The 12,622-nt window shown below is 41.2% G+C and overlaps 1 protein-coding gene across 5 annotated transcripts in view; it reads right to left on the minus strand.

Annotated features, from left to right (window-relative positions):
* The window catches only part of PPCDC (phosphopantothenoylcysteine decarboxylase), a 53,442-nt gene that overhangs the window by 6,959 nt on the left and 33,861 nt on the right, over positions 1 to 12,622 (minus strand). For 2 of the 5 annotated variants that reach the window (XR_003005523.1, XR_003005521.1), the window contains one exon: positions 8,489 to 8,649. The exons of 2 other annotated variants lie outside the window; for them this stretch is intronic. Coding sequence is in view for 1 of the 3 variants with exons in the window: in XM_024761704.1 (XP_024617472.1) it covers positions 8,623 to 8,649 (27 nt within the window). In the remaining 2 variants the exon portion in view is untranslated. Of the gene's footprint in view, positions 1 to 8,488; positions 8,650 to 12,622 lie in introns of those variants that run through there. One more of the 5 variants, XM_024761704.1, reaches the window with a different exon arrangement.

Raw genomic sequence — 12,622 nt, forward strand, 5'->3', positions numbered from 1 at the left:
ATGCATTTTGGGGGGGCAAAAAAAAAAAAAAAAAAAAAAAAATTGGGTTAAATTGTCTTTATTACTGGGTTGTTAAGAGTTCTTCATATATTCTAAATACAAGTCCCTTATCAGATACATAATTTATAAGTACTTTCTCACATTCTATGGGTTGTCTTTTCACTTCTGATAGTGTCTGTTATGAGTTGAATTATGTTTCCCAAAAAGATCTGTTGAAGTCCTAACCCCCCAGTTTCTCAGAATGTGACCTTATTTGCAAATAGAGTCATTGTAGATGTAATTAATTAAGCTAGGGTCAAACTGGAATACAGTGGGCCTTAATTCAATATGACTGGTATCCTTATAAGAAGGTGTTGTGAAGATACACATGGAAACCCTGTGTCCATTACCAGTCACTGTGATGTCAGAGAACACCATGTTATGACAGAGGTGGAGGTTGGAATTATGCAGCTGTAAGCCAAGGAATGCCAAGGATTGACGACTATCACCAGAAGCTAGGAAGTGGCAAGGAAGGATTCACTCCTACAGATTTCAGAGGGAATGGTTTTGTCAATACCCTGATTTTGGACTTCCAGCCTCCAGAACTGTGACAAGATAAATTTCTATTGTTTTAAGCCACTCAGTTTGTGGTACTTTGTTATGGCAGCCCTAGGAAATTAATATAGTGTCATTGTAGTATAAATGCCTGACATGAAAGTTTTATGCATTGTAATGTAAGTGCCTGGCATTAAGCTTTTGATTTCTGAGGCATCCATTTCAAGACATCCATCTCAAATAAACATGTTGCCAGCTGTATGACATAACTTCTAGTTAAACAAATAGATAAGTAGCCAGGCCACCCCACCCATGAAGTTCTCCTTTCAGAAAGCCCTGGAGTAACTGAACACTTGATTGACTCTGCTTTTCCCTTCCCACGCCCTAATTCCCACTCTTATGCTTTAAATTTGCCAGCAAAGAGTGAACCCACGAAATCCTAGGCACCGCACCCTCAACCCCAAGGGCAGAACCCCAGTCCACACTTTCTCTCACTCTCCCCACAACCTCATTGTGTGATCCTTGGGGATGCCCTGTACCTTCCAGGACCTGTGAATAATAAACCCTCCAGGACCTGTGAATAATAAACCTTGATTTTTCAAAGTTCTCTGATAGTTGTTGCTGAGGTGCATCTTGCAATCATAATAGAACCACAAGGGCCAGTCCAACCTCAACACTGGCTCCAGTCTGGGAAATGTCTACGGGGGCTTGCCACAAGTAGTATGAGGCCAGGAGAATGCCTAAGGCATTTTTAGCTAATAGCATCACTACTGATAGGCTGAAACCAACACAAAACAGTTCTTTGAAGCAAAAAGGATTTTAATTTTGATTAATGTATCTATTTTTCCTTTTGTTGGTCATGCTTTTAGTGTCATTTCTAAGAATACTTTGCCAAATTCATGGTCGTGAAGGTTTACCCTAAATTTTCTTCTATGAGTTTTTTAGTTTTAGGTCTTACATTTAGGTCTTTGATCCATTTTGAGTTAATTTTTGTATATGGTGTGAGATAAGGATTCAACTTCATCCTTCACATGTGGATACTCTGTTGTCCCAGAACCATTTGTTGAAAAGACTATTCTTTCCCCATTGGATGGTCTTGGCACCCTTGCGAAAGTCAGTTGACCATAGACGTGTGGGTTTATTTCTGGACTGTCAGTTCAATTCCATTGATCTGTATGTCTATTCTTGGGCCAGTACCACACTGTCTTGATTACCATTGATTTGTGGTAAGTTTTAAAATCAGGAAGTGAGTTCTCCAACTTTGTTTTTTTTTTGCGGTACGCGGGCCTCTCACTGTTGTGGCCTCTCCCGTTGTGGAACACAGGCTCTGGACGCGCGGGCTCAGCGGCCATGGCCCACGGGCCCAGCCGCTCTGCGGCATGTGGGATCCTCCCAGACCGGGGCACGAACCCGTGTCCCCTGCATCGGCAGGTGGACTCTCAACCACTGTACCACCAGGGAAGCCCCCAACTTTGCTTTTTTTTCAAGATTGTTTGGCTATTCAGGATTCTTGAATTTTCATATGAATTTTATCATCAGTTTATCAGTTTCTGCAAAGAAGCCAGCTGAGATTTTGATAAAGACTGTATTAATCTGTAGATTAGTTTGGAGAATATTGCTATCTTAATATTTTCCTTCAATTCACAAGCACAAATATCTTTCTATCTATTTAGGTCATCTTTAATTTCTTTCAACAATGTTTGAGTATTCAGAATATAAGTTTTGAACTTCTTTTTAAAAATTTACTCCTAAATATTTTATTCTTTTTGATGCTATAGTAAATGGAATTGTTTTCTTAATTTCCTCTTCATATCATTCATTGCTAATGTGTAAATATACACTTGATTTTTGTATATAGATATTATACTCTGAAAACTTGTTGAACTTGTTTATTGGTTCTAGCAATTTTTTAGGATTTTCAATATTCAAGATCATGTCCTCTGCAAATAGAAATTCCTTTTCAATTTTAATGTCTTTTATTTCTTCTTCTTGGCTAATTGCCCTGGATAAAACCTTCAGTACCTTGTTGAATACAAGTGGTGAGAGTGGACATCCTTGTCTTGTTCCTGATTGTAGGGGGAAGTTTTCAGGCTTTTGCCATTAAGTATGATGTTAGCAATAGATTTTTCATAGATTACTTGTATCAGGTTGATGCAGTTCCCTTCTATTCCTAGTTTACTGAGGTTTTTTTTTCTTTCTTTTTTTTTAATCATGAAAGGGTGTTGGATTTTGTCAAAATTTTTTTTTCATCTATTGAAATGATTGTGTGGTTTTTGTCCTTTATTATATTACCATGGTGTATTATATTGATCAATTTTTGTATGTTGAGCCTTGTATTTCTGGAGAATACTCCACTTGGTTGTGATGAAAATTCTTTTCATCTTGCTAGATTTAGTTTGCTAATATTTTGATGATTTTTTTGCATATATATTCATAAAAGATATTGTTTCATAATTTTATTTTCTTGTGATGTTTTTGTCTGGTTTTGTCTCATAGAACAAGACAAGAAGTTTTCCCTCTTCCATTTTTTGGAAGAGTTTGTGAAGAATTGGTGTTAATTCTTCTTCAAATGTTTAGTAGAATTCACCAGTGAATTCTGGGTCTGGTCTCTTCTTGTCGAAAGTTTTAAAATTACTAATTCAATTTCCTGTTATAGGTCTATTCATATTTCCTATTTCCTCTTGAATCAGTTTCAGTAGTTTTTGTCTTCCTAGGAATTTGTCCATTTCATCTAAATTATCCAATTTGCTGGTATAAGTTGTTCATAATATTCACTTATAATCCTTTTTAAAATTTTATTTATTTATTTATTTATTTATTTTTGGCTGTGTTGGGTCTTTCTTGCTGCACACAGGCTTTCTCTAGTTGCAGTGAGTGGGGGCTACTCTTCATTGCGGTGCACGGGATTCTCCTTGCAGAGGCTTCTCTTGTTGCGGAGCATGGGCTCTAGGTGCGCAGGCTTTAGTGGTTGTGGCTCACTGGCTCAGTAGTTGTGGTACATGGGCTTAGTTGCTCTGCGGCATGTGGGATCTTCCTGGACCCGGGCTTGAACCCGTGTCCCCTGCATTGGCAGGCAGTTTCTTAACCACTGCGCCACCAGGGAAGTCCTATAATCCTTTTTATATTTCTAAAATCAGTAGTGATGTTTTCTCTTTCATTCCCGATTTTAGTATTTTGAGTCTTCTTTCTCTTTTCTTTTGGTCAGTCTAGCTAAAAGTTTGTTCAATTTTGTTTGTCATTTCAAAGAATTGACTTTTTGTTTCATTTATATTGTCTTTGTTTTTCTACTCTTATTTCATTAAATTTCACTCTAATCTCTATTATTTCCTTCCTTTGCTTGCTTTAGATTTGGTTTGCACTCCTTTCCAGTGTCTTAAGGTGGTAAGTGGTGTTATAGATTCGTAATCATTCTTATCTTATAATAGACACACTTGAAGCTATAAATTTCCCTTGAAGCACTGCCTTAGCTGCATGCCATCAGTTTTGATATGGTGTATCTTCATTTTTATTTACTTCAAAGTATTTTCTACTTTGCCTTGTGATTTCTTTGGCCTATTGATTTTTTTAGACGTATACTCCTATTTTCCACATATTTGTAAAATTCTCAAATTTCTTTCTGTTATTGATTTGTAATTGAATTCCATTGTAGTCAGAGAACATGCTTTTTATAATTTCAATCCTTTTACAATTATTGAGGTTTGTTTTATGGCCTATCATATGGTTCATATCAGAGGATGCTCTATGTGAATTTGAGAAGAATATGTATTCTGCTGTTTGAGTGGAGAGTTCCCTAGATATCTGTTAGGTCTGTTTGGCTTATAGTGTTATTCAGCTCTTCCATTTCCTTGCTGATCTTCTTTCTAGTTGTACTACCCATTATTTAGAGTGGGATATTGAAGTCTCTGAGTATTACTGCTGAATTGTCTATTTATCCCTTCAAGTCAGTTTTAGCTTAATGCATGTTGGTGTTGTCTTTTCAGACATAACAATTATATGTTTATAATTGTTATGTCTTCTGATGGACTGGCCCTTTTATCACTATAAAATGTTCTTCTTTATCTCTCGTTGCAAGTTTTGTTTTAAAGTCTATTTTGTCTGATATTAGTAGAGCCACTCCAGCTTACTTTTGTTTTGTTTTTTCACATAAGAGACCTTTATCTATACTTTTACTTTCGATCTATTAGTATCTTTGAATCTGAAGCATTTATCTTTTAGATATCATAGGGTTGGATCTTGTTTTTTAGTCCAGTATGACTCTCTCTGCCTTTTGACCAGATTGTGTAATATACTCACGTATAGTGTTGTATTGATATAGCTGGATTTATGTCTATTTTATTTTTTGTTTTCTATATGTTTTATATCTTTTTTGTTCCTTTCTCCTTCCTTCACTGCTTAATTTTACACTAAGTGAATACCTTCTGATATAACATTTTAATTTCTTTAATAATTTTTTCACTATTTTTTGAGTTATTTTCTTAGTACTTATCAGAGTCTGATTCAAATTTATTTTAATTTAATTCCAGTGAGCTGTAAAAATATTACTCCTTACACATTTATTTATATACTCCTGTATATTGATTCCCTTTTCCTTGTGCTATTATTGTTATTATAGTTATTTATTATTATTACTAATTTATAAAATAAATAGTATACAGTGTATTTGTATATGTCTATATAAGTTATAAATCCAATAATAAATTGTTATAATTCTTACTTTTTTAATATTTGTATGTCTTTTAAAGAAGCTGAGAGAAGAAGGGAGAGGATATATAATTACAGAGTTTGTTATTTACCAATTCTGGCTCTCTTCATTTGTTCCTGTGGATCCAAATTACAATCTGTTGTCATTTCTTTATTCTAATACAAATTTGTTTCCACCCACCTCCTTTGTGCTGTTATTGTCAAATACACTGCATTTCTATATGTTATATAACCAACAATACAATTATAGACATATTGTTTCATATAATTGCTTTTTAAATCAGTTAAGAGAAAAAGAAGAAATATACACGTATACTATCTTATAAATTACCTAATTGTCTTTAACACTCTGTTTTCTCATATACTTTCGAATTATTGCCTGAGGTCACTTGCTTTCAGTCTCAAGAACTTCCTTTAGTATATCTTGTAGGGTAGGTCTGCTAGCAACGAATTCTCTCAATTTTTGTTTACAGTAAGTCCCCTACATATGAACCTTCAAATTTCAAACTTTCAAATATATGAACGTGCGTTCCATCAATGTCAGGCATGAGTGAAATTGCAGCTTGCCCTCCATCTCCTATTGCAATGATCCTTCAACTCCACTATCTCCCACCTCCTCTCCCTCCTCCAGTCAGTAACTCTTCTTGCCTGTTCACTCGATGCCAGCCCCTGGATGCCAGCTGTTGTACTGTACTACTGTACTTTTCAAGGTACCGTACTGTAACATTAAAAATGTTTCCTTTATTTTGTGTGTTTGTTTTTTATGTATTATTTGTGTGAAAAGTATTATTAACCTATTACAGTACAATACTACATAGCCGATTGTGTTGGGTACCTAGGCTAACTTTGTTGGACTTACGAACAAATTGGACATAAGACTGCGCTCTCAGAACAGGACTGGTTCGTATGTAGGGGACTTACTGTACTTGGAAATGTCTTTATTTCACTTTCATATCTGAAAGCTAGTTTTGCTGAAAGAAGATTTGGTTGACAGTTTTTTTCTCTCAGCATTTCGAAGATGTCATCCCTCTGCCTTCTGGCTTCCACTGTTTCTGATGAGAAGGCAGCTGTTATTTTTATTAGGGTTTCTTTGGACATGACAAATCATTTTTCTCTTGCTGTTTTCAATATTTTCTCTTTGTCCTTGACTTTCAAAATTTTACTACAATGTGTATGGGTGTGGATCTCTTCATATTTATCTTACTTGGAGTTCATTGAGCTTCTTAGATGTGTAGATGAATGTTTTTCATCAAATTTGGGAAGTTTTCAGCCATTACTTCTTCAAATATTTTTAAATTTTCTCTTCCTCCTCTTTTTCTGGTACTCCTATTATGCTTATATTGGTACACTTAACAGTATCTCACTTTTCTCTAAAGCTCTGTTCTTTTTTCTTCATTCTTTTTTCTCTCTGTTCTTCATATTACATATTCACTATCAACCTGTCTTCAAGTTTGCCAATTCTTTCTTCTGCCAGCTCAAGTCTACTGCTGAGTCCATCTATTGGACTTTTCTTTTAAATTCTTATATTTTTCAACTTCAGAATTTCCAATTGTATCTTAATGTCTTTCTCTTTATTGATATTATCTATTTGATGAGATATGAATGAAACTGAGCAGGGCCCTATGGGGCTCCCAAGTACGGAGGAATTTTTGTCCCCCATTTCTTGTAGGCAAGACTCCAGCCTCCATGACCTTCCTTGATTTCCAAAGGGCAGATTGCAAATCAAGGGAGGAGCAGCCAGAAAACCACCTGAGGCAAGATTAAAGGGACCAGAGAAGCTCATCAAGATAGGAGACTGACCACCTGAGACCCTGCACACACCCTAATCTTGTCAGCAACCCCACCCTTTTGAAACTCTGCAGAAGAAAGAAGAATGCAGGACTGTTACTGCCTTGATCCTTATTGCATACCCCTGACCACGAGCCCCAACTATAAGACCTCTCCCTATTCCCCAGGGAGGGGGGCACAGTTCTTGAGCTGCTAGCCTGCTGTGTTCCCCTCTTTGCCTGGCAAAGAATAAAGCCACCCTTTCTTTCTCCTCCAAAACTCTGTCTCTGTATCTCATTTCAGCATCAGTGTACAGGCAGCCAAGATTTTGGCAACACTATCATCACACTTTACTTCTCCATGCATGGTTCCCTTTGGTTCTTTGAACATATTTGCTGTGAAATCTTTGCCTGCTAAGTCTGATATCTGGACCCTCTCAAAAGCAGCTCTGTTGACTGCTTTTTTTTTCTTGTGTATTGGTCACATTTTCCTGTTTCTTTGCATGTTTCATAATTTTTTGTTGAAAACCATGTGTGTATAATTTTATTATATTTGTAATAAAATTTTAGATAATACATTGCAGCAACTCTGGATACTAGCCATCGTCCTCTCCCCCCAGCTTCTTCTTCTTGCTGTTTGTTTATTTATTTTGTGATCTGGCTAGACTATTTTGAAATTTACTTCCCCTGCAACATGTAGACTGATTCCACTCCTAAACTGCATAGCCTTGGATATGTGCCATCACCCTGGAATGAGAGTGGTTTTAAAAGGGCTCTGTTCATCTCTTTCCTTGACCATTCTGTTAAGCTGTCTCTATTGGTATCATACCCAGCTGTTAGCCTCCACTAATTGCTGACTAATTGCTCTATTGTTTTCAACAATGCCCTGGGGCATAAATTGCTCCACAGTCTGATACAAAGAAATGAAGACCCTTTGCAGGAGTAGTCTTTGAGGTCAATCTCTGAAGTTTGTTCTGACCTCAAGAGGGCTCTTTAGTTATCTCTGCCTGCTTCTCTCTGGCAAACTTCTACTTAGTCTAATTTTTAGCTTGTTTTTCTCAAAACAGTACCAGACTTTGCTTACCATCAATATCTCCATTGTTTTTGAGAGCACCCATGTGCTTGTATTTCCCCACACTCTCTTGCAAATAAGTCAGTTCCCTTGGGGAAAGCATCAGAGTTCTTATGTTCTTATGGACTCCCTCTTATGGACTTCCCCTCTCCCTGTACAAAACTTCTGTGTCACTGCTCTGAAGCTGGTGTCTTGGAGTTACACTCCTGCTTTACAAGGGTGCTGGGTTGTGGCAGTAGCCTTTGGTCTTCTAAACTGGCCTCTCCCAGAATGGAACCTCCACTCTATAAGTAAACAAGGTGAGGGAGATCGAGGCCTCAGTATCCTCAGGCTTCCATGCCTAGGGTAGAGGTTCCACCCTATAGGTTGGAAATGGCTTGAGGAAGAGAGCTCCAGCCCTCTCAGCTACTCTTACCTGGAATAGAGCTTCTGCAACACAGAGGTGAGGGAGATGAGAAATGCTGGCGGTCTGCCACTCTCAGGGAGATACCTTAGCTCTCAGCTGGGCCCTGGGGATAGAGAGAACCCTGTGTTCTTGGCTGTAACTGCCTAGAGAAGAGCTTCTTTCACAATGACCTGAAAGGGGAGAGAGAGAAAGAAGATCATAGCTCAAATGCCAAGGCCTCTAACTCTTCTTACTGTTACCGAAAGCTCGGCCTCTCTGTACACCGGTGCCAAATCAAATCTCAGAGACAGAGTTTTGGGTGAAGTAGAAAAGGATAGCTTTATTACTCTGCCAGGCAAAGGGGGACATAACGGGTTTCTTATCTCTTTCATCCTATTATCCATCTCTGTTTCTTTCTGTTTAACTTTCTGAAAGGTTTCCTTGACTTTATCTTTCTACCACTTGGTTATCACATTTAAAATTTCTTACTTGCTCACTGATTGTTCCCTTTTTATGGCATCCTGTTCTTGTTTCAGGATGCAATATCTCTTTCAGTCTAAGATTATGAACAATAGTTTCTTTGAAGTTTTCATCTGCTCTTTGCAGCATCTTTGTTTCTGAGTTCCCTTTTTCTATTGTTTTGGCCTCTCTTACATGTTAAAGACTCTCCTCAGGGACTTCCCTGGTGGTCCAGTGGTAAAGAATCTGCCTTACAACGCAGGGGACACGGGTTCGAACCCTGTCAGGGAACTAAGATCCCACATGCTGCGAGGCAACTTAGCCCATGCGCCACAACTACTGAGCTCATGCACCTCAACTAGAGAGCCTGCATGCTGCAAACTACAGAGCCCACGGGCTCTGGAACCCATGTGCCACAACTACAGAGCCCACATGCCCTGGAGCCTGCACGCCACAACTAGAGGAGAAAAAACCCGCATTCCACAACTAGAGAGAAGCCTAAGCGCTGCAATGAAAGATCCCGCATGCCTCAACGAAGCTCCTGCGTGACGCAACTAAGACCCAATGCAGCCAAAAATAAATTAAAAAAAAAAAAAAAGACTTCCCTTGGGCTTCCCTGGTGGCGCAGTGGTTGAGAGTCCACAGGGGACGCTGGTTCATGCCCCGGTCCTGAAAGATCCCACATGCCACGGAGCGGCTAGGCCTGTGAGCCATGGCCGCTGAGCCTGTGTGTCTGGAGCCTGTGCTCCGCAACAGGAGAGGCCACAACAGTGAGAGGCCCACGTACTGCAAAAAACAAAACAAAACAAAACAAAAAAAAACTTCCCTCAAATGTCTGAAAACTGGCTCTTTATTTCAGGGCTGACGTCCCAGCCCGAAGGCATGCTCATATCACCTGGAGATCACGTTCTGTGGAGGAGAAAGAGGGCCAACCATGGAGCTGGACACACCTGGCTCAAAACCCGTCTCCACATTTTTTTACTCTGATTGGGTAAATCCCCTGAGCATCAGCTTCCCTTTTAGTAAAATAAGGATAATAATATACCCTTGCAGATCACACATAAGCAAGTGCTGGGCACACCACAGATACTCAGGAAATGTTAAGATCCCAGCCTTCCCCATTCAGAAGTTGGTCTAAGATACCTCAGTCAGTCCTTATCCTCTGCATTGACTGACGTGCACTTCTCTTCCTTCTGTCTCTCCCTTTCTATTAACATCATATGCTCATGATCATGCCTCTACCAACCATGGAGGGACAGCCCATCCCTGATAATAAGACTATGCCACCATGATGCCTTAAAACAAATTTGGTGGGCTTCCCTGGTGGCGCAGTGGTTGAGAGTCCGCCTGCCGATGCAGGGGACGCGGGGTTGTGCCCCGGTCCGGGAGGATCCCAAAAAAAAAACAAATTTGGTGTCAGGTGGACCTGGGATCCAAGCTCTGTACTGAGCTTTGAAATAACAGATATCATGTAAAATCAGAGGTTCACCCAGTGTCTCCAAGCCTTGGATGAGACCCCTATTTACTACAGTCAAAGAGATAAGAGGAGGGACTTCCCTGGTGGTGCAGTGGTTTAGAATCCGCCTGCCAATGCAGAGGACACAGGTTCGATCCCTGGTCTGGGAAGATCCCACATGTTGCAGAGCAACTAAGCCTGTGCACCACAACCACTGAGCCTGCGCTCTAGAGCCCATGAGCCACAACTACTGAGTCTGCATGCGACAACTACTGAAGCCTGCGTGCCTAGAGCCCGTGCTCCACAATGAGAGAAGCCACTACAATGAGAAGCCCGCACACCACAACGAAGAGTAGCCCCCACTCGCCGCAACTAAAGAAAGCCCACACGCAGCAACGAAGACCCAACGCAGCCCAAAAACACAAGAGAGAGATAAGAGGAGACAGGAACAATATGGTCTGAGGGACTCAGAACATACCCAAGAGGAAGACCCTCAGTGACAACTGGCATCTGGACCTCAGAAAAGATGTTCTTCTCTGCTTAGAGCAAAGAGGGTGTCTTCAAATCTTCCAACAGTCCGGATACACAATTTTTCAGGACAGCTGTTAGACTTCATGTACCACATCCCCACACTACCCTGCCTCCCCACCGCCCTCCAGCTCCTTCCTGCTGCACCCATTTTGCTGCTCAAGCCCAGGCCACGGCTCTATTTCCTTGAGGATACCATCTCCTAAGCAAGGCCATAAAGCAAGAGGAGAAAAGGGATAGCCTCTCCTAAGCCAGCAGGGGAGGTCTTGGCCTCCAACTGAGAATCTGTGTGCTCTGGCCTCCTTCAGAGCATTCTGCACCAGGCATCTGACTTCAAAGGCTCCCTGAGCTGGGTCTGGCCCTATTCCTTCAGCTCTCTGATTCTGCCATGGTGGGTGCTCAAACCTGAAGTTCCTGGGGCCAGGATGAGAGCTTGGCCAGCTCCATGCTGTAGCCAGTGCGCTCTAGGAAGGGCATTCCACACAAGGAGTTCTACACACCTGAGCCCTCTGCTGGGAATGTGTGCCTCCAGGCCTGCACACATCATCCTGGGGGTGACCGGTCACCTGAGCAAAACCAGCACACTTGGTGCTCAGGGCTTTTCCTGCACTCTGGTGATCGCATCCTTCATCTGTCGCCTCTCCTGCATTTCTGAGGGGCAACTGAACACATACGCTAAAACACACTTGGGAAATTCCACACCCTTCCATCTAATGCACCTAAAGCGGCACCTCCTATGGGCCCTACACTGTGCTAGGTCAGGTGGGGAGAGGCAAAAATGGCACACAGGATGCTTCCCTCTCCTCCAACTAGCTGGCATGAAAGGTAACACCTGCCAAGTGTCCAATAATAAAGCTGTACGAGACTAGATGAAGGAACCATTTTAAAAGGACGGACCTGAAAGTATTCTCTAGCTTGATCTGGGTGGTATAATATATGTTATTCTTCAATTAAAAAAAAAACTGTGACTGGCCCTAGCCCCCAGAACTCAGCAGAGACTAGACAGGCCAAGTGGAGAGAAGACAGAGGATAGAAACATTGGGGGACCCAGGTCTGGAGGCTGGTGGATGGCAGTGGGAAGTTGCAGAGGGCATGGGTTGGAGCCCTTGTCAAAAAAATGTCTAGGGACTAACAGAATGTCAGAGACAGAGGGGATCAAGAGTGAGAGTTCTGATGTATGAGAGCCAGGGCAGCCCTCTCTTTAGGGAAACCAAGGAGTTCTGGGAAGTCTCAGTATACACACAGTTGATGGGGAGGTGGGGAGACGTTTGCTGGCTTCTCGTAGGTTCTGATTGAGTGGGGACTCCATGATGGATGGCTAGAAGGTCCAGGGTACTAGAAAACACTCAGGATTCTGGAAAAGGTGTCCTGGGAAGTGACCTCAGATAGTGAACAGCAGCTGCAGCCCACAGGTCCAAGACCTCCACCATTCCCAATGCCTAGTTTCCCCAAAGCAGTCTAAGCAGAACAAACCCAGAGCCCACCCCATGCTAGTCAGGGTCAGCCTCACCATCTGCATGGCCCAAAACCCTGTGTTTTGGGGACATGTGTGGTGAGCCTCCAGCTCAGAGGTGGAAGGGAGAAGGCAGACACTATGTGCTCAGTCAATGCCAAGGACTGAATCTCGACCACACGTTAAACTAAGCAGGGGCCCTCTCCACATCTCTGGTCCTCTGGCATCTGCTCCCCAGCACGAGAGGCTCACTACCTCACATTTTCAC

This window comes from Neophocaena asiaeorientalis, unplaced genomic scaffold (assembly GCF_003031525.2).
Source record: "Neophocaena asiaeorientalis asiaeorientalis breed wild unplaced genomic scaffold, Neophocaena_asiaeorientalis_V1.1 scaffold54, whole genome shotgun sequence".
Classification (NCBI taxonomy): Eukaryota; Metazoa; Chordata; class Mammalia; order Artiodactyla; family Phocoenidae; genus Neophocaena; species Neophocaena asiaeorientalis.